The 19,669-nt window shown below is 43.0% G+C and overlaps 1 protein-coding gene across 4 annotated transcripts in view; it reads right to left on the bottom strand.

The window, feature by feature from the left end:
• EXT2 (exostosin glycosyltransferase 2) overlaps positions 1–19,669 on the bottom strand; it is a 107,363-nt gene that overhangs the window by 72,016 nt on the left and 15,678 nt on the right. For all 4 annotated transcript variants that reach the window (XM_045578014.1, XM_045578015.1, XM_036426283.2 and 1 more), the window contains 3 exons: positions 18,363–18,558; positions 16,511–16,650; positions 13,819–13,912 (listed from right to left, as the gene is read on the bottom strand). In XM_045578014.1, coding sequence (XP_045433970.1) covers positions 13,819–13,912; positions 16,511–16,650; positions 18,363–18,558 — 430 coding nt within the window. The remainder of the gene's footprint in view (positions 1–13,818; positions 13,913–16,510; positions 16,651–18,362; positions 18,559–19,669) is intronic.

Raw genomic sequence — 19,669 nt, 5'->3', positions numbered from 1 at the left:
TCAGCAAGCCAACTAGAAAGGGCTCAGGAGCAGCCAGCCCTGCTGACATCTTTATCTAGGACTTCCAGCCTCTAGAATTGTGAGAAAATAAATTTCTGTTGCTTAAGTCACACAGTCTATGATGTTTTGTGCTGCACCCCTAGCAAACTAATACAGACATTAGTGACATTGCATATCTCTCTCTTCAAGATTGCTGGCTGCTTGAGTACAAGGACCATGGTTTGTACAGTTCTGAACCATGTACAGTGTCTTACCAAACATGAGCATTTAATAAATAGTGTAGATGATAATAAGAAGTTCAAAAGGTGCTCTAAACAAAGGAAAATAGAGCATTATAAATAAACTTCATACTTTTTAATCACATGCCACAAATTCTTCCTAATCCCCAAGTCGGCTGCATAAACTTTGTAACCTCAGGCCATCAATTAACCTCTAACTTTCGCTTTCCTCTTTTATAAAAATGAGAATAATGAGTAGCTCATCAGATTTCCATGAGGAAGCTCCCAGTACAGCACCAGACACAGGAGAAATGTTGATTCCCCCTTCCCTGTGCCAACTGGAAAATTTAAGCTCATGACCACAAAGCAAGACGGTGGCAAAAATCAGTCCTGGCTCTTCTGAAACCTGGATACCTGCTAAAAACTCAACCTTTGCTCAGAGGCAGGAAAAGACCTTGCCAGCGTGTCCTTTTACAAAAGATTTCAGTAATATTCTATTTGAACTCCAGAAAAGCAGCAGACCTCCACGGAGATCATTTGCTCCCTTTCTAAGCTAAAGGCGTCATGAGTAGAAGAGGCATTCGCTATCAATATTCTTGGAAGGAGAAGTTTGATTTCTTGCCAGAGAAGCTATATTGAAGTCATCTAACATCCGTGGGTCCCTGGGTTTCCCTCTCAATACTAAAGCTCTCACTCCTGTTCCATAGGCAGGAAGCCAAGCAGATGTGGGAGGGCAGTCCATGATATTTCTGTCTTCTTGCAAGATGTTAATTTTCCCAAAAAGTAGAATGGAATCAAGAAGACAGTGAAAGTACTGCAGGGCTATCTTTTTTTTTTTTTAATATATTTTATTGATATTTTACAGAGAGGAAGGGAGATAGAGCTAGAAACGTCGATGAGAGAGAAATATCGACCAGCTGCCTCCTGCACACCCCCGACCAGGGATGTGCCCACAACCAATGTACATGCCCTTGACCGGAATCGAACCTGGAACCCTTCAGTCCACAGACCGATGCTCTACCACTAAGCCAAACCGGTTTCAGCACTGCAGGGCTACCTTACAATAGGGCTCCTCTGAAATGCAAGCACTAGGTTGGAACATGTAAACCCCATTAATTTTTCAGTATGTCATCTTTATAACTATACTTCCAGGCACTAAGGATGAACATAATTTTCATGTTTCAGTCCTACGTAAAAGGAAAATTCTTTAAAAAATGCATGCTATTTGGGGCAAGCCAGAATGAAAGTGGGTGAAAGAGCCTGAAGGTAGGGGAGGACCCTGTGAATACTCGTAGGGAATGCTCCCAGGTTATGATCTCCTGTCCTACGGGAAACAAGAAGGGACCAAGGAGGAAAAGGGGGAGACTGAATCATGTTTCCTGACATATGACGGACAGCTCCTGAAATAGAAAGCCATAGGTTTCGAGTCTCAGGGGTATCGCCTTCAGATATGTCAATGTTCTAAGGATGGATCAGTTTTCCCAACTGCTGACATCCTGCTGTGAGGAGAGATCCCAAGCAAAACAGGAGCCTCTGACTGGGAGCCTTTGAGGTGGCAGGAGCCGTGAGGAGTTCAAAGGCAAGGCAGGCCAGTGGCTTGCAACACCAAGGACCATAGGGGTGAAAGGTTACTAAAGCAGGAGTCACTGACCAATAAAACGGTGCCCGGTCAAACCTTCTCAGCTAAGAGACGGGGGACTCAGGTCTGCCATGTCCAGATTTCTGAGTTACCCGCACCTCTGGGTCCCACTGTTCCCTAGGTCCGGCCAGGGAGCCAGGGTAGTGATTAGCAGCTGGCCAGCTCTCTCCTGACTGCTCCCATGAAAGAGCTGAGAGGTGGATTGGAAACCTTTAATCAGGATCTGTCATCAAAAATAAATAAATAAGAGCAGAACTTGGGTCAACTCGTTGCAAAGGAATCTGCCTGGGGTGAGATTTCCCATGTTTGCTATGTTAAAACCCGGAGAAAGCAAGCATTGGTTTGTTTGATTAGAGAAGGCAAATCTAAAACAAGCCTCCCTCCAACCAGGCCCACTTGAAAGGCCTGCCTCTTTTAATTAAGATACACACACAAACACAATCTGTGAGGGGACGAAGAAGACAGAGCTTGGAAACTTATGTCATTCCCCAGAGCTGTGATCATGTCACGCCACGTTAGGGTGGCGTTCTCTCCTCTACTTGTTGCCCGTGTTGTAACGCTTCCAGAGAAGCGAAGATTTCTCTGGCAGGTTTTGCATTGGCTGGGGACACTAACTCAGCAGTCAGCTCATGAGAGGCCTTCACTGTCCCTATGTATTCTCAGGGAAGGAGAAATTGAGAACAGTGTCACTTCTCCCCTGACAGCCACACAGGAATCCTCTACCAGCCGTTTGCTGCCGGAAAGCCCCACCTTCTGATTAAGTGTCATCAGTGTGCGCTCTCCTTTTGATTCTGAGTAGAAACCCCAAGGTAAGTTCCCAAAATTGGGACTTTGAACAGACGGAGAAGCTTGAAATAGCTACACATGCTAGGTCAGAGGTTCTCAATCCCTCCCCCCTTTTTTCACCTGAAGGCTGACAATACACCCACAAATAAGAGTAACTCAGGTTCATCATGGCAGAGATTCTAGAGAGAAATCCACACCCCCACCTCCTAACCCAGAAAGCATTTAGAAATTTGAGTGACAGTGAGAGAGATGTATGAAGTTTGAAAATCCCCCAGGGAATTCTGATCCCCCACTTCATCTCAGTTAAAAACAGCTATGGTAGCTAATTAAGACAGTTGAAATCTTCTTCTTCCATGGTTTCCCATCTGTAAGTTATACCAAAAAGATTTCCAAAGATTATGCTTGCTTTATGTCATACGTAAAGTTACTACAACCTGCTAGGCAAGAGGTTTGGGAGAACACCGATTTGTGGTTATTCTTAGCCAAACGGAGTACAGTCAGGTCCGCTGTTCCCTCGCACTGTGCTCAATCCCTCGGGATGTTATTCTGACCCTTCAGTCTGCCACCACCTTCAGTCGTTCACATTAAATGCCAAAATGCCTCACTGCAGAGCTCAGCCCTCAGTCTGCAGCTGAAACCAAAAACTGCAAGCTTTTCCTAGAACACAAATGACATATTTAGAAGATCAAGACCTGGTCAAAACAACCTAAAGTTAAAAACACTTCACTACATATATGGACTTCAAATACCTGATAAGAAAACACTTTCTTATTTTAGTAAAAAGTATTAGAATCTGAAAGATAACAAGTGAACTGCTTCCCTACCATTAAATTCCTTAATAAAATGGGAAGTACACATTTAAATATAACAAATTAAGTTATATTTAATTACCTCTTATAAGTTACAAGAAGAGAGATATCTGTACTATCAGAAATTATTTTCTGTGAAGCTACTTCCGTACCAACCCTGATCTTTATTTTTTTTAGATTTTTTTTTATTGATATCTAAAGAGAGAGGAAGGGAGAGGGAGAGAGAGAAGCATCGATGTGAGAGTGAAACATTAATTGGCTGCCTTCTGCATGCCCCCTACTGGGGATCGAGCCTGGAATACAGGCACGTACACTGACCGGGAATTGAACCGGCACTTTTGGTGCACAGGACTATGCCCAACCAACTGATCCACAGTGGCCAGGGCTTAATGGTCTTTAAGTGAAAATAAATGAATACATGATTATTGTCATACATTCTCAAGAACAGTAGCACAGAATTATAAGATAATGTTATTATAAAACTGAAAATTATGCCATAACAAAAATAATTAAGCAACTCCAAATTCTCTCAACCTCTGCAATGCTGTGGGAGACTGAATATATAAATATATAATCTATAATAATAAAAGAGGTAATATGCTAATTTGACTGGACAGCCAAACATCCTTCCAGACGACCTTCCGGATGAAGCCCAGGCAAGCTGCCCTGGTTGCGAGGGCCAAGCCCCTGGCACAAATTTCGTGCATTGGGCCTCTAATCATATATATTATTATAATATTTGTAAATGAAGGCAGAAATCCTACAGATCAGTTTAACCCTTACTGAAGATTTGAAACAATGAATTCTTTACCGAACATATCAACACTTGATAATTTATAAGTTACTGTTTTATAAACAAACCCAGATATTTTTCTGAGTAGGTATATAATGAATTCACAAAGTCTGAATTACTTTTCCTGTAGGGAGTAATTATTTCTCAGAAATGCTTCACAAATACCCCCCTATGGGAAACCAGCCCCAAAGAGTTAGACAAGTCTTATACAGGCTGCAAGTTAATACTTAATACTTTTATTACAGAGGCCATTTTTTAAAGCAACACCCCATATTTGGAACTCACGAGGGGTTAACCCATGGTTTTCTTTAGAGAGAAGCTAACCAATGCCCAATGAAGCATCTACCCTGACCCTTGAAAAGGCTGTGTACTGAAGAATAATCATAATCATATTTATTGAGAACCTCCAAGATATTTATTTATTAAATATTTGTATAAATTTGTTAAAATTATACCATAAACAATAGCACCCAGTTCACTAAACTTCTTAGTAATTACAGGGTATGAATTGAGTCCCCAGCAATGTATAAAAAAGCAGTTCTAGCTTTGGAGTTTGGGGCCTTATTTTGTTTTATTGCTTGTTAGGTTTTTATACCTAATTACTCTCCCCTCAGGAGCTACACAAGTAATAAAACAAATCAGTATTTTTTTTTATTGTTTGCTCAATGAAAATCATCAATCCTACATCAACAGTGCTATAATTTCACTTACTACAAAAACTCCTTGCTTTTTGCCCCAACCTCAAGCTAAATGGCTATTTTTAAAATATATATATTTTATTGATTTTTTACAGAGAGGAAGGGAGCGGGATAGAAAGTCAGAAACATCGATGAGAGAAGCATCGATCAGCTGCCTCTTGCACACCCCCTACCGGGGATATACCCGCAACCAAGGCACATGCCCCCGACCGGAATCGAACCCGGGACCCTTGAGTCCGCAGGCCGATGCTCCATCCACTAAGCCAAACCAGTTTCGGCTAAATGGCTATTTTAAATTGAACACACTTGCAAAACTGCTCGTGTCCAAAACTATTTGAAAAAAAGAAAAGTAATGGGTTTGTGCCAAACGGGACAGAACAGTTGAAAATATATATCCATTGGAATTTGCTTATCTGTACTAACCCCTTCCTAAAAAGCTGTAGTGAGGAGGAAAAGGACAGGCAGATACGAAGCCCGTCGTGAGGGCACTTCCCTCCCACCCCACCCCCTTGGAAAGCCAGGCTGGAAAGCCGAAAGGAGGAGGGTAAGGATGCACTCTCTGAAATGCCTGGAAAAACATTCTGGTCAGGAGATGCCAGATTTTGAAGCTCCCATCACGCTGCTGGCCTAGATCCAGGTAATGGTTTTTCCTTCCCCTCAGCTGTCTGCTGCAGGAGCTTTCCAGCAAAGAAAGAAAGGAAGAGTGGTAGGGGAGAGGGAGGAGCGGATTCCAGTCCACTTCTCAGGGAGGGAGGGGAGAGGGCCAAGCATGGCAGGCTGACATTTACAGAGGGCCTGGCGTTTCCAGGGAGCACTCTGCGAGGATTACTGGGGGTTAGCTAACGGGTCTAAAAGGGCAGCAAAGCAGCCTGATGAAAGTCCCTTTAAATTTGATAAGTGATGTTGTGGACACAGAGACAACAAGCTGGAGCTGGCGAAGACAGGCGTGCAGAGGTCTAGCCAGTCCGGTGGCCTTTAGGGAAAAAATACATTTAAACCTGGCTCCCCTAACTCTTCAGGGCTGCCCAGCTCACTTGCTGGAGCTCAAAAGCACCAACTGTCAACAGAACGGCACTTCTAATCAGGACAAATATAAAAGCCCTCGCGAAATCCTCCCTTGCCTGACCCTTACTGCCCTGCCCCTGCCAACCAAAAGCAATGAATCCCACAATGGCAAAGATCCAGACCTGCAAAGGTTAATGATCTGGCTAGTCTTTTACCTCCAAATCAAGGTTGCACCACCCAGTCCCTTCTGCCTGGCATTTTTCTCCAATTTTAATATCAGAAGTTTCACACGCCTGCCTGAGCTCCTGGACTCGGCAGAAAGGCCCATATAGCTGTCAGCAAACTGATAAGAACTTTAAAATTACTCCGCGGGGCCTCTTTAAAAAGAAGAGCCAAAGAAGCCCATAAAGAGAGAGGGCAGGGGCCACGGAAACCAGCCGCTCACACTGTTTTAACAGTGGCATTAAAATGAGCTGCAGATTTATGGCAGTGTTTTAACCCCTGGCTCAAATCATCTGGGATGAGGCTCTCTTCTCTGCTCTCCAGAGGGATTTCAAATATGGGATGGAGCTGGCCAGAAAGGAGAGGGGGCAGGGAGGCAGAAGTAGGAGGAGGAGAAGGAAGGGAAGAAGAGAGCACAGGAGGATCATATAGAAGAACTCGCTCTCCTTTCAGTAGAAGACGACAACGAGCTAATTCTAAAAGATACCTTAAATTCACATGAAAATCCTTCTTTTTCTTCTTCTTTTTTTTTAGCTCAGACCCAGTAAATTCTGATTCAACTACTCAGCACCCAAAATGTCAATTCTAGTTTTAACTTCTCTCTGTACGTTTATCTTTTGTAAATTTTTAATTCAAAAATCATGATTTGGACCAGCCGGCACGGCTCAATGGTTGAGTGTCAACCTATGAACCAGGAGGTCACAGTTCGATTATTGGTCAGGGAATATGCCTGGGCTGTGGGCTTGACACCCAGTATAGGGCGTGCAGGAGGAAGCCCATCAATGACTCTATCTCATCATCGATGTTTCTCTCTCTCCCTCTCTCTTCTTCTCTGAAATCAATAAAAATACATTTTTTAAAAACTTGGGGAAAAAATCATGATTTGGCAGACACACATTAGAAGAGGGGGAAAAGCCTTAAAATAGATTTTATTTTTTCTCACTGGAAAGGAGAAAAAGTAATAGTACTTTATCCAAATGTGCCAATGGATTTTTTTAAAGGCCAGCTAGAAAACCACTTATTTTAATAAGCAATTCTGATTCGAACAGAAAAACAGAGGTGAACCTCCTTGTCAAGATGCAGAGAGTGTATCAGAACCCACAGGAATAAATTATCTTTCCAGTTTCCAAGCCCAGAAGCAAATGCATAATACATCTGCGCTGGTAATTCACTGTGGTTCCTGAAGCCCAAACTCCATACCAGGAGGCTTCTTCCAATATTCAAACCCAGGCCCAGGCGGAGCACTCCCAAATCACTGCCAGCCTGGAGCAGACAGATCCGAATCTCCATGCTTTAAGCAAGTCACTCACTGAACCATACAACTGCTCTACAGTACCATTAGTCCTGGGCCTGAGGGAAGAAAAACTGAAGCTTGGAACAGTCAGGTTACTTGCCCAAAGTCACAACACTGGTAAGACAGCACAGCTGAGGATATGAACTCAGGTTTTTCCAACACAAAAGCTTTCCACTACCAGTATTTTTCAATCTTTTTTGGACTAGGAACCACACTAAGAAACACATAAACACATTTTATTATGCAGCTCCCTACATATATACATATATAACTGAAAGGATTCAAGAAATATTTACCCTTACTAGGTAAGATGATGGTATTTTCCTTTCTATCATATTTCATTATTTAAAAATAAAATGCCAGTCTTGAACCAATGATTTAACTTCATGAGCAACTAATGAATCATGGTCCTCAGTTTGGAAAACACTGCAGTGACAATGAAGAAAAAGAAAGAAAGAAAGAATCACCAGACTGGGTTCCAGCGGCTCAGCTCTGGCCCTGACAGCCCAAGTTTACTTAAACTCCAAGGCTTACTTGTGATTGTAAAATATGAGGAAAGGGCTAAATCTTTTCTAAGGACCCTTCCAACTCTTTGATATATATTTTTTTTCAATCCACTTGATTGAAACTGTTTTCCCCTTTCATCACACATCTTGTCATTACTCTTCACTTGTCATTACTATCCTTTCTTTCAATTCTCTACAGAGAATTTCTTTCAGTTCCCTACTGGTATTCCAAGTCCCCCCCAACCCCCATCTGCTCCGTCTCACCTACTGAGTCTCTCACAGAAGCCAACCCCCACCCCCACCCCAGGTCAGTGCACTAACATAGCATTACCCTCCCCGACACCCTCACCCCTGCCACAAGTAACTACACAGCCCTTCCGGCCTTCAATGTATTTTGTTGAAAGTACTGTCCCAACACTCTTGAGGGCTTTCTTAAAGACAGGATCCCCCTTTTAAAATCTCCCTCAACATGCCTGTGCAACTACGAACAAAGCAGGTGCTTGATACATATTTGATTTGTTCGCATTATGAAATTAAGGACTTTATCTTAAATTTAGAGACTATTTAGGTGGGCTGCTCTAGGAAAAGTCACGAAAACAATTAAAGCTGGTATCACAATAAGGTACGAGAGCATTTACAGACTAAGTTCCATAGACTACTCATTCATGTTTGCCAGGGACAAGGTAGGCCAACGTTGCCAAGGAAAGCAGCTTTATGGTCCCTCCATCTGGCCTGTGAGAATTTAAATCTCCGAAGCTATACAAAATAACTGCAAATCAGCCCAAACCTTAAAGACAAGAAAATTTATTTACAGGCCCTGGTGTACTATAAATTTCAGACAGTCTATTAAAATGCTTTTTTTGGCTTCCCATCAGATATTTGGCAAAAGTCTTTTTCCAATAGGTTTTTTTTTTAATACTAAAGTTGGAGGGGGGGAGTTAAAACACTCAAAAATGCTCTTCCTTAAGAGTTCCAATTAAACGAGTCCTTATTTTATCCTGCTTTCCGTAACACACAGGGGCCAGCATCCCCCACAGTGCGGAGTTATACCTTCAGAAAAACTCAAACACAGAGCACACGGTGCTTTGGAAAAGTCTTATGAAATTCAAACTATCCCAGGAAGTGAGTACACTCAGCCCCACGGCTCTCCCACTGGCCACGGAGCAGACTCTGTATCAGAACCATGGTTGTCTGTCTCACAGGAAGAACTCCAGGATCGGGTCAATGTGTTTTGTTTAAGAGGAAGCAATCCAATACCTTTCTTCAGGACAAGTATGAAAGCAGAGATTGGGAAACGGCTTGGAGTGGCAGGTTGGGACTGGAGTATGGGGGAGAAAGGGAGGCACGAATATTAGGCATTTTTTAAAAGCCTTGAGAGTTCAGTTAAAAATTTTTCATTTTCACAGTTGGGGGGATAAGAATGACAGGCGTTACAATATTGATTCTGGAAATTAGAAGTGAAATCTTTTCCACAGTCTTTACTATATATTTCCAGGGATGTGTCCAATCTAAATGTCTCAAGTAATAACTTTTAAAAGACTATCTAATAAGCAGTTAGTCTGAATTACTGGGAAGTTCATCCTGATTTTCAGTCTCAATCCTGACCACACAATGTTTTGAATACTCTGTGGGCAGCAAAATAGGTTAGGCTCCCTGGCTGTCCCTCACATATTGTGTGGTCTTGGGAGGATTACTTTACGTCTCTTTATCCTGTTTTTTTTTTTTTTTTTTTTCACAATGAAAGCTTCATCTTACTCTTCCAACTGCCTATCTCACTACTCTGTTTAAAGAGTAGTGAGATACCTTTAAGTGAATCACAAAAACACTTTTAAAAAATAAGAACAAACATTTTAGATAGAAAACTTTATAAAATACGAGCCAATATTTTTAAACACACACACACACACACACACACACACACACACACACACTGGGAACCCAGTGCACAAATTCGTGCACCTTGAAAGGAACTGTGGGCCATGAGGCTGCAGTGGGCACAGGGGTGGGTCTAGGCACATTCTTTGCTCCCCTGCCCAGCCCCTCCTGCTGCTGTCTCCAGTCCTCTCTCTGCCAGCAGCCTCACTCCTGCTGCTGCCGCTCCCATGCAGTGATGGTGCCAGCCCTGCTCCCACCTGCAGCCAGTACTGGAGCCACCACTCGCACCCGCTGCAGAACCCAGCACCAATCCTGATCATTCGGTGCCATCATCAGGTACAAGCAGCAGCTGCTGCCCCAATCGCCCCTCAGGAGCAGGGATAGGTTGAGAAGCCCTCAGGGGCAATCAGGGCCACCAATCAGGGCGGTAGCCGCCACTTGCATCTGCTGATGGCACCAAGCAATCGGGACCAGCACTGGGTGCTGGCAGTGGGTACAAGAGGCAGATGCAAGTGGTGGCTCCAGCACCGGCTATGGGTGCTAGTGGGGCCAGAGCTGGCAGCAGATGCGAGAGCCAGGTAGGACTGAGGTACACAGTATGAAAGAATTTTCAGTAACCACCAGAGGCTCGCCCGACTGACAGCGACTGGTAGCCAGCCTTGGTCTGGCACTCCCACTCACCTGCTCCACCATCCCACCACTGCCAATACCTGCCATGTTCCACACTCTGCTGTCTACTGTCAATGCTCACCATGTTCTGCATGCACTCCCTGGTGGTCAGCGCACATCATAGCAACCAGTTGTTTGGTTGTTCTGCTGTTCAGTCTATTTGCATATTAGCCTTTTATTATATAGAATACTAAACAATTTAAATCTCTGCTTAAAAATTAAAGGGCATCACAAGGAATATCAATTTCTGTATTTCCTATACTTTAAGATACCACATCAATAACAGCTTCAGGGGGAAAGAAAAGAACTATGTTCAGTGTTCAAACTGATGGTGAAAATCATTTGGGTGACAGAAATCCAATATATGCAACACAAACAAATATGTACTTCTTGAATTGTAGAATTCTGCCATCTTACAATGATACACCCCGAGTATAGTAATGGAGTCAAGCCTGCAAAACTGCCTGCAGTATGTCCAATGTGCAGAGATCTATTTTTTTAAACGTTGTTTTTTAGAGAAAAAGGGAGAGGGATAGAGACAGAAGCATCAATGAGATAGGAATACCACCAATCAATTGCCTCCTGCACGTGCCCCCACAGGGGATTGAACCTGCAACCCCAGCGTGTGCCCTGACTTGGTTCCTGGGGTCATTGCTCAACTGCTGAGCCATCCTGGCCAGGAAAGATATATATTTTTAAGATAGCTTTTCCACCTTCTCAGTTCACGCCAGACTGGCAGATGAGCCATCTCAGAGACCCTCACTTGTAGTCCTTCACCCCTTCAAATTTGTGATTTTTATACTATGGCTATGGAAATCAGATAATTCAGTGTGTTGAAATTATGTATAAACAAGATAAAATGAGAGCCTACTTTTAGGGATGCTCCTGAGAATGAAGTGCACACATACTTGCTGTCCTGTAGTCTGTTCTGCTCTCTCCTTTACCACCTCCAGGCCTAACTCCCTCCCGGTAGGTGATAGCACCATATGCCCGGGGTTTTATTTTCTTAAATAGAAGCTTTTTTGTTGTTGTTGTTCTTAATCAGTCCACTATATATTCAAGAATGCCTCTGCAGCCCAAATAGTTGGTATGCATGGTAGGAAAATATAGAGGCAAACTGAGTCAGTGCAATACACCGAAGAGAAACTAATATTTTAACGTACCTAAGCATTAAAGGTGAGAAAGAAAGATGCTGCTGAATGTCTCTGCCACCCCAAAGCCTCCGAGTCAACTGAGTACAAAGAAGAGTTCAAAGGCAAGGCAGGCTCCTGACTTCCACCTCCTAGTGTGGCTGAGGTCAGAGGTCACTGCTGGTGGAGCCACTGACCAATAAAACAATGTTTGGAAACTCCACTCAACAGATAAAACTAGGGATCCATTTACACCTTCCTCCCTATCTACACAAACATTTCTAACTATCCAGTCTAGTGTCTATCCAGCCTTCCAAGATCCTCGATTGCTTTCTTTTTCATTGTGCTTCAAGGAGGACTGGGGATATGAATGTTCCTTTTGACTATAGAAAAATATTTAGTTGCACACTTCTTCCTGCTTTCCACCGTGAAAAAGATGGTTGATGGGCACTCCATCTTTAAAGCCTTCCACAAATGCCACCTCTCCAATAAATCGATCCCTACCCATATCTTCTTCCTTTTATTTCAGACCCCTAATGTATAATACTTTGGAAAATCTGCACCATCTCCTCAACTTTCTTTGTGCTCACGCCCATATGTCTACAAGATGATTGTTAGGCCTTTGAGACTGAGGATCACAGATTTTTTATTAACTCCTATCATCTCCCCTTGAAAAAAACCCACACTTAATTAGGGTTTCATTAAATTAATCAACTAGTTAATTTAGCTCATAGCACAATAGAAGGCTGATTGATACTGTTTTAACTATTATCCTCTACCAATTGAAGGGACTGGTTTTTAACCTACCCACAAAACTACAACAACAACAACAAATAATAAGCTACCCCTAGCCTGTCCAATGCATTCTTGTTGCCCTTCAGGTTAGATAACAGAGCCATTGGTTGTACTTTTCTTTAAAAATCTCACCTTACTGAGAGCTCTTACTTTAGGCTCTAGCCCTGTATTTCACATTATGGCTGTTTTACTATCACATCTAAGGTCAAGGGGAACATGTAATTTCTTCTTGTCAGGCTAATTCCCAAGGCACAATAAGGACTTTGGCCACTGTATCACTGATGAGAGGGTAGCCTTTCTGATGCTGATCTCTAAGTTGCAAAATGTTGCTGCAATCCCTTCATCAAGATCCCAATCCATTCTTGGGGTCAACTCAGAAACAATAGCTCTATCCCATCTAGGGATAGCAAAATCCTGTGCTGAGCACTTTTTTCCTCAATAAAAGAATAGTTTCTGGAGAAGGGCTTTGAGGACGATGTCGAAGTGAACTACCAGAGCAGCTCATGGCATTTAGGATTTAGGATTTCTTGGAAACATTGACACAGAAGGAAAATGAGTCACTTAAAAGTGGATGGAGACCTCTGCTGGCTACAACTGTCCATGCAGCTCCTTCAACTTGTTCTGAGTTGCTCAGCAAAAAAATCACTGGGCTCCTCAGCCTCTGGCATACCAACCAGAGGCTCTATGGATCAACCACTGAGGCAAGAGGGTTTATGACTGTCTTACAAAAAGATCCAAATGAGACCTCCCCAAAGAGAATTCACTAAAGTGTAAAAACTTCCCAGAACCAGCTGCATGCTATTTTTTTCAGCTACTCCTGCCAAGGTCAGTTTTAAACTGATAGACAGTAATCTGGAAAGGGTCCTATAGAACAAAAGAACTCTCTCTAACCTTAGAGAGCTGAGACTATAACTATCAATGGAACAGTGGCTCTCAATCAAAGCAATTTTGTTTCGCGGGGGACATTTGGCAATGTCTAAATAGTTTTGATTGTCACAACTTGGGATGAGAGTGTGCTATCGGCATCTAGTAGCTAAACCTTTATACCTATCTGGGAATTACTTCAACTTGATAACCTCACCTCTAGTTGGTATCAGTCCAGTCTAGAAATACGGGATTGGGAGGCGAGATCATTTTTGGAACATACAATACTCAGAGAAGGGACACTGCAGAGGAGTGCTTTAGAGGGTCTCAGGGTAGCACAGAGAAAAGGGGCGTCAGAAAGCAGGAGAGAGATGTAGAAAGGGAGGCAGGAAAGTGCCCCTTTCTTCTGCAGGTTGACATAATGTAGGGCATTCCCCACCAGAGGGGGTAACTGGCCCTTGTGACTAGAGGGGTTCAGGAAAAGAGAGGACCTTAATTACTGCTTGGCCTCTTACCTGTCTCTGCATTTCTTCAATCTGTTTTTGGGGGATGCTCTGCAAAATGTTGTATACATCTGCCATCTTTTCTTCTGGCACAACCACAGAGGCTCTAGAAACAATAGCAGGACAATTTACGTACGTACAGCCCTTTCACAGAGCACTTTTCTATACGTTGCCTGTTTAATTCTCACAAGCAGAAACGACAAACCTCCTTCAGCTAGACTGTACACCTAAGCCATCCAGTTACTCAGCACATATTTATGGAGACCCTGTTAGGAACCAGGTGCTGGTAATGTGACAGTGAGCAAAGCAGACAAAGAAAGCATGGGAGTGAGAGAATACCTGAGGGAGGAGCACTCCAGGCAGAAGGACTAACAAGTGAGAAGCTCTGAGAAAGCAGCATGTCAGGAATGTTCCGGCAACAGTAATGAAGCCAGTGTGGAAGATGGAGATGAGCAGAAACCGGGGAGGGAGGTTTACAGTAGAGCATATAGGCCACTGTAAGGACATGGGCTTTTACTGAGGTAGAAAGTCACTGGGAGATTTTAGGCAAGCATGGCACGATCTGATTATGTTCCACAGGATCACTCTCCCTGAATGAAGTGTTAGAACAAACCACCAAGACCAGAAGCAGGCAGAAGAGTTAGAGGCCACCGCCAAATCTAGGCAAGAGTTGCTGAGGAGGGAGGAACTGATGAAAGTGATGAGAGAGGAGAGCCGGCAGGATCTGCTAACAGATCAGATATGGTAGGTAAGGGAAAGGGAGGACTCAACAGTGATTTACCCTCCATGGCATTTAGCAGAGATTGCAATTATATTTGCAGAGATTAATTTATTAAAATCTAAAGCCCTCTCCCCACACTACTAGTAGACCAGTCCATTGGGATGAAAAACCACGCCTCATTCCACTCACCAGCATATCCTGAACATCTGGTACATTGCTTAGCACATACAGTTAGCACTTAATAAATATTTGCTAAATAAATACATGATTTGAACTACGCAGAATGGAAAACCGAAGCTCAGAAAAGATTAAATGATTTGCCAAGATCACAAAGCTAGCTGGTTATCTGAAGCCAGGTTCCCTGACTCCAAATCCAGAGCCCTTCCACCACTTACCCATAATTCAACTACCCAAGTAGATCTGGCTTCCACAGGAAAACCTTCTCAGACTTGGCTCAGGGTCACTGCCTCTGTAAAGCCCTCACCACCTCCACCCCAACAACGGTATGTGTCTCCTTCTCACTCTTCTCCAAGCACCCCACCCAGAGCTGAGTCTCATCACAGTATTTGGTAATTACTGGTTTACTTGTCTATCTTCCACCACCAAACTAGGCACTTCTTGGAGGTAAAATCTTACCTTGATCATCTTTGTATCCCCATACCTAACACAATACAGTACCTGGCAAATAAAAGACACTCAATCACGTTTTCATGGATATATAAATGACTGCAAGTGGCTCATCACTTCTCTTAGGTACAAAGAATTGCATACCCTCCTCTTCCAGGCTGACTTGGGCTCCCTCCTCCGTCTGGGCTCTCATCGCCCCCCTGTGCATGCATCTATTATAGCCCTTAACACACAATATTATAATTGGTTTGTCTACCTCACTAAATTCTAGCCTCCTTAATAGCAGAGATTGTATTATTCACAGTAGGCTTCCCAATAAATGAATGAATGAATGAATGAATGAATATACATATGAATGCACATATGAATGAATGCTACTTAAATTATTCAAATATCTGTTATGATCATAGTTGGATAGAAATAAAAAAATTTAAAAAATTAAAAAAACTGGGAAGAAGAAAGCAATTAAGCATTTAAGACCAAATTGAGCCCGAGAAGCATATATAAAAGAAACTAATTTCCAATAATCTTTAACCTCCAAGTCCTAGGGAAATGAAATAACATGAGCATCTCTGGCTAGTCTGGTTTTTTATAGCATTAACAGCCATAACCAAGCAGAGCCTCAGTCTGTCCATCTGTCTGTCCACTTGGAATGTTTCTAAGCTTTCATCCATGGGGAGGCACTCCACCTCCAGCTAGTCACATTATGCAAATTCAATAAAGACTCCAGAGCAATGGTTCTCAACTGGGGTTATAAATTATACCTGGGAGCTTTAAAATTCAGCATTCCTAAGATTAAATCCAGGCATTTAGAAAAGTTCTCCAGGTAAGTATACCTTGCAGTCTCTACAAACCACTTGAGCTTTAATACTAATATCACTAATCATATTTATTGGGTCAACTAATCTAATCGGATTATTACCCCACTCATTTACCCAGACCACTCAAATATCAATAAACCTTGGTATAGCCATTCCTCTTTGAGCAGGTACAATTGGCCAAGAATTGGTAAATGCTTTCTGTAAAGGGCCAGAAAGTAAATATTTTAGGTTTTGTGAGCCACACAATCTCTGCAACAACTACTCAACCCTGCCACCGTAGCATAAGACAATATGTAAGTGAAAGGGTGTGGATGAGTTTCAATAAAACTTTATTTATAAAAACTGGCAATACACCATATTTGGTTCAAAAATCTCTGCTCCAGGCCAATGAACTAACTCTCCTGAAGGAAAACATAGCCAAAAACAATCTACAGAAGTTCTCACACTTAGGTAGGCATCACAATTACTCAAAGGCTTCTGAAATCTAATACTCACAGAACCACGCATGTAAAATTGATTATAAGGTAACACCTACCTCTTCCAGTCAAGCACTTCGGAGAAGGGCAAAATGTAGGAGTCTGCAATGACAACGGGGATACAGCCAGCCCGCAGAACGTCACTCAGTACTGCCTGGCCCAGCCGAGCCCCACGAAGAACCACGCAGAACGTAGCCTCCTGCAGGAACAGAAGCAGAAGTAGGGTTTACAGACCAGTTTCCCTGATCCACTTGTGATCCCTGCAGACCATAAACTTCTCCCAAAGACTGAAGCCAGGCAACACTGCGGCATCCTGACACAAAAATACAACCATTAATTCACCCTTCTGCTCTTCAGCGTCACTTCAATGCCGCCTCAGTTGCCATCCTGAAAATGTTTAAAACCCACCTCCAAGTCTTCTCTGGACACACAATATGACTGTGCATAGACTGTCTCTTTCAGTTCTATTGTACCATGGACATACATGTGGCACAGTGTACTTACCACAGCCTACCGTGTAATAGAATTATTCTGTCTAGGCATATCGGGTTCTCTAGAGGACCCCCTAATGGGAAGGTATCAAATCTCATTTCATCTTTCCACTCCCCATGGCATCTAGCAGTGTGCTTCGCTATAGAAGATAGTCATTTCATGAATGCAATACCTTTGAAAACATATTAAGACAAAAATGTTCAATTTAGAAATAATAAATTGGACAAAATGAAAAATCTCAAAAGGTCTTCCCCATTCACTCCTTCGGTGTGGGAAACATCTGGGAAAATAAGAAATGCAATTGATAAACCAAAATAAGAAAAGACCCCTCTAACACTCAGTTTCTCCCAGATTTTATCTCGTCAGGAGAAAAAAGATTTTTAAAAAGACAGACTATTTCATCTTTAAAGCTAGAGAAAAGGAACATTTAGGAAAAAATGTGAAGAAACTTAATATGCCAAACTCCTCTGGGGATAAATAAATGCAGCAGCAAGAGTCGGAGAGGAGAATCAGTCATGGCGCCCAGAGGCGCAGGTGGACAGCTCCGCCGCCCTGAGGAGTCGGCATCCAGATGTGGACACACATGCTGATAACCATTTTTCCTGTCTAGACAAAGGTTACTATAAATACTCCTGTTCACATCACCACTGTTATCAGTCAGACATTCCAGAGAAGACGCAGTACTTTTTGAGAGAAAGTATTTTAACAATCTCAGCATGGGCCAGTTCTCTTTGGAGATTAAAAAAAAAAAAAAAAAATCATACCGGCACCTTGATATTTCCCCTTGAACTAATCTGTCTGCATCTTAAATATTGAAGTGAACAAAACTCAATGTCTCCTTTCTTAGCCTCCAGACCCTTGGAATGTCAAATATCCTGCTTATAAAACATCCCCAAAAGGATTGTTTTGCCCATGGTTATGTATATTTAAGTACAAGACATGCCACCAGTTTTACTAAGGGTGGCAAAATACCAAAAAACAAAACTGTGACTAAAAATAAAGACCTTCCATGCTCAGAAAAAGCTGACTGTAGCCTGTGGGCTAGCAGTCAGAGGGTTCAAGCTGCCACTTAAAGACGACCATTTCTCTGACTGGCTTATGATACAGGTGTAACAGCAAACTACATCTGCCTGCTTTGTCTATGTGGCTTCTTTGTAAACCTCTCACATTCGCATTTTGAAATATAATGAATATCTGAAAGGCCTATGGACTCTCACAGGCCAAGCAGCTTCGCACAAATACTATGCCAGACTTCGAAGCACCTTTAGGTCTACACACCCATGAAGAGCAATACTCCGCTTCCTCCTCCCTGGGGGAGTTCTCCTGGCTGCAGTGGAGAAAGCGCCTGTTGGTCAGGGCTAATTCCACCTGTGGAAGTGATCTCTTCTGAGGCCTGAGAGAGGAATGAATAGCACTCACCTGCAGCACCTGGGGGTAATCGAAGACCTGATGCTTGTGGCAGCGCTTCCGGAAGGAAAGGACGTCCTCGGAGAGGTTGGTGCATTTATCCAGTACTAGCACTGACTCTCCGTGTTTGGCCTGGAGGGCTCCCAGCTCCTCTCGGTACTCAGGATGGAGAGCCATCTGAGATGACAGGAGGAAGTACCGCCGGGGACTATAAAGAAGGGAAAAAGTGACTGGGAAGCTGCAGCTGGTGTGGCAGTCAAGGTAAGACAAACTCTGACATTAAACGTATGCCAATAGCGTTTTCTCATCAGTTTTCACATCTCTTGACTTTTTGGGATATGATACTCTAGCATGGCTGACTGTTTAAAATATTATATGCTGTAAGAGAGTAAGGTATGACTCATTCACACGCTGAAATATTATGCAATAGGTGAAAATCTTATTTGGAAAAAGTTCTTAATGTTTTGAGGAACTGCTTACAATATGCCAAGCCACACTTAGCATGCTATAAATGTGTGTGTGTGTGTGTGTATGTGTGTGTAAATAATAAGAGAGAAACTGACTGACTAGTTGATTGGAAGAAATGTCAACATGTTATCATTATCTATAGCTGATTCTCTGATCTAAAAAAGAACTGAGAGTTGGCTGCATCCTTCAAATGGGAAAAGAGGGAAATTTGATGGGCAGCACTGGCTGTAAGACCAGGAGAGAGTAGGACTTCTCTGGCTGTGGAATGGCACCCTAATGCTATGAAGAAGCTCCAGGGCACATGTGTCAAACACACGGCCCGCGGGCCAAATCCGTCCCGCCAGGCCTTGCAATGTGGCCCGCACAGCGCTGTCATCACTGCACTCCGCTGCGTTTCCATCACAATGACAGTTTATGACTGTTCAGTAAACCATTCGGCCCGCGATTTAGGCTGGATTTTAGATTTTGGCCCCTTCTCTGATTGAGTTCGACACCCCTACTCCAGGGAAAGACAGCTCCCATGTGAAGGTCAGCCGGCCATCAGAAAGACTGAACTGGTCATTGAGAACAGGTGGAAAAAAAGTATTTACCAGAGGATGGAATCAGTCTTAAGATCTGGACAACAAGGATCTTAAAAGAAAATGGAGTGAAGAAAGGATTCCCAAGGGCCTAGTGCCATGTAGAACTCCATAAGATAAACATGAGAACACAAAACTACTAAGCCAGCATGAAGGGGGGAATTTTGGAGAGACCATCTGGTAAGTAATTCCCTCCTGGAAGACAAGATTTCCAGAAAACAGAGAGGTTACGGAGCTTAGACCCTGTGTGGGGTGAGAGGCCATTAGAAAAGA

The sequence above is a fragment of the Pipistrellus kuhlii genome, unplaced genomic scaffold (genome assembly GCF_014108245.1).
Source record: "Pipistrellus kuhlii isolate mPipKuh1 unplaced genomic scaffold, mPipKuh1.p scaffold_m20_p_9, whole genome shotgun sequence".
NCBI classification, from domain to species: domain Eukaryota; kingdom Metazoa; phylum Chordata; class Mammalia; order Chiroptera; family Vespertilionidae; genus Pipistrellus; species Pipistrellus kuhlii.
This window is presented reverse-complemented; position numbering and strand designations above follow the sequence as displayed.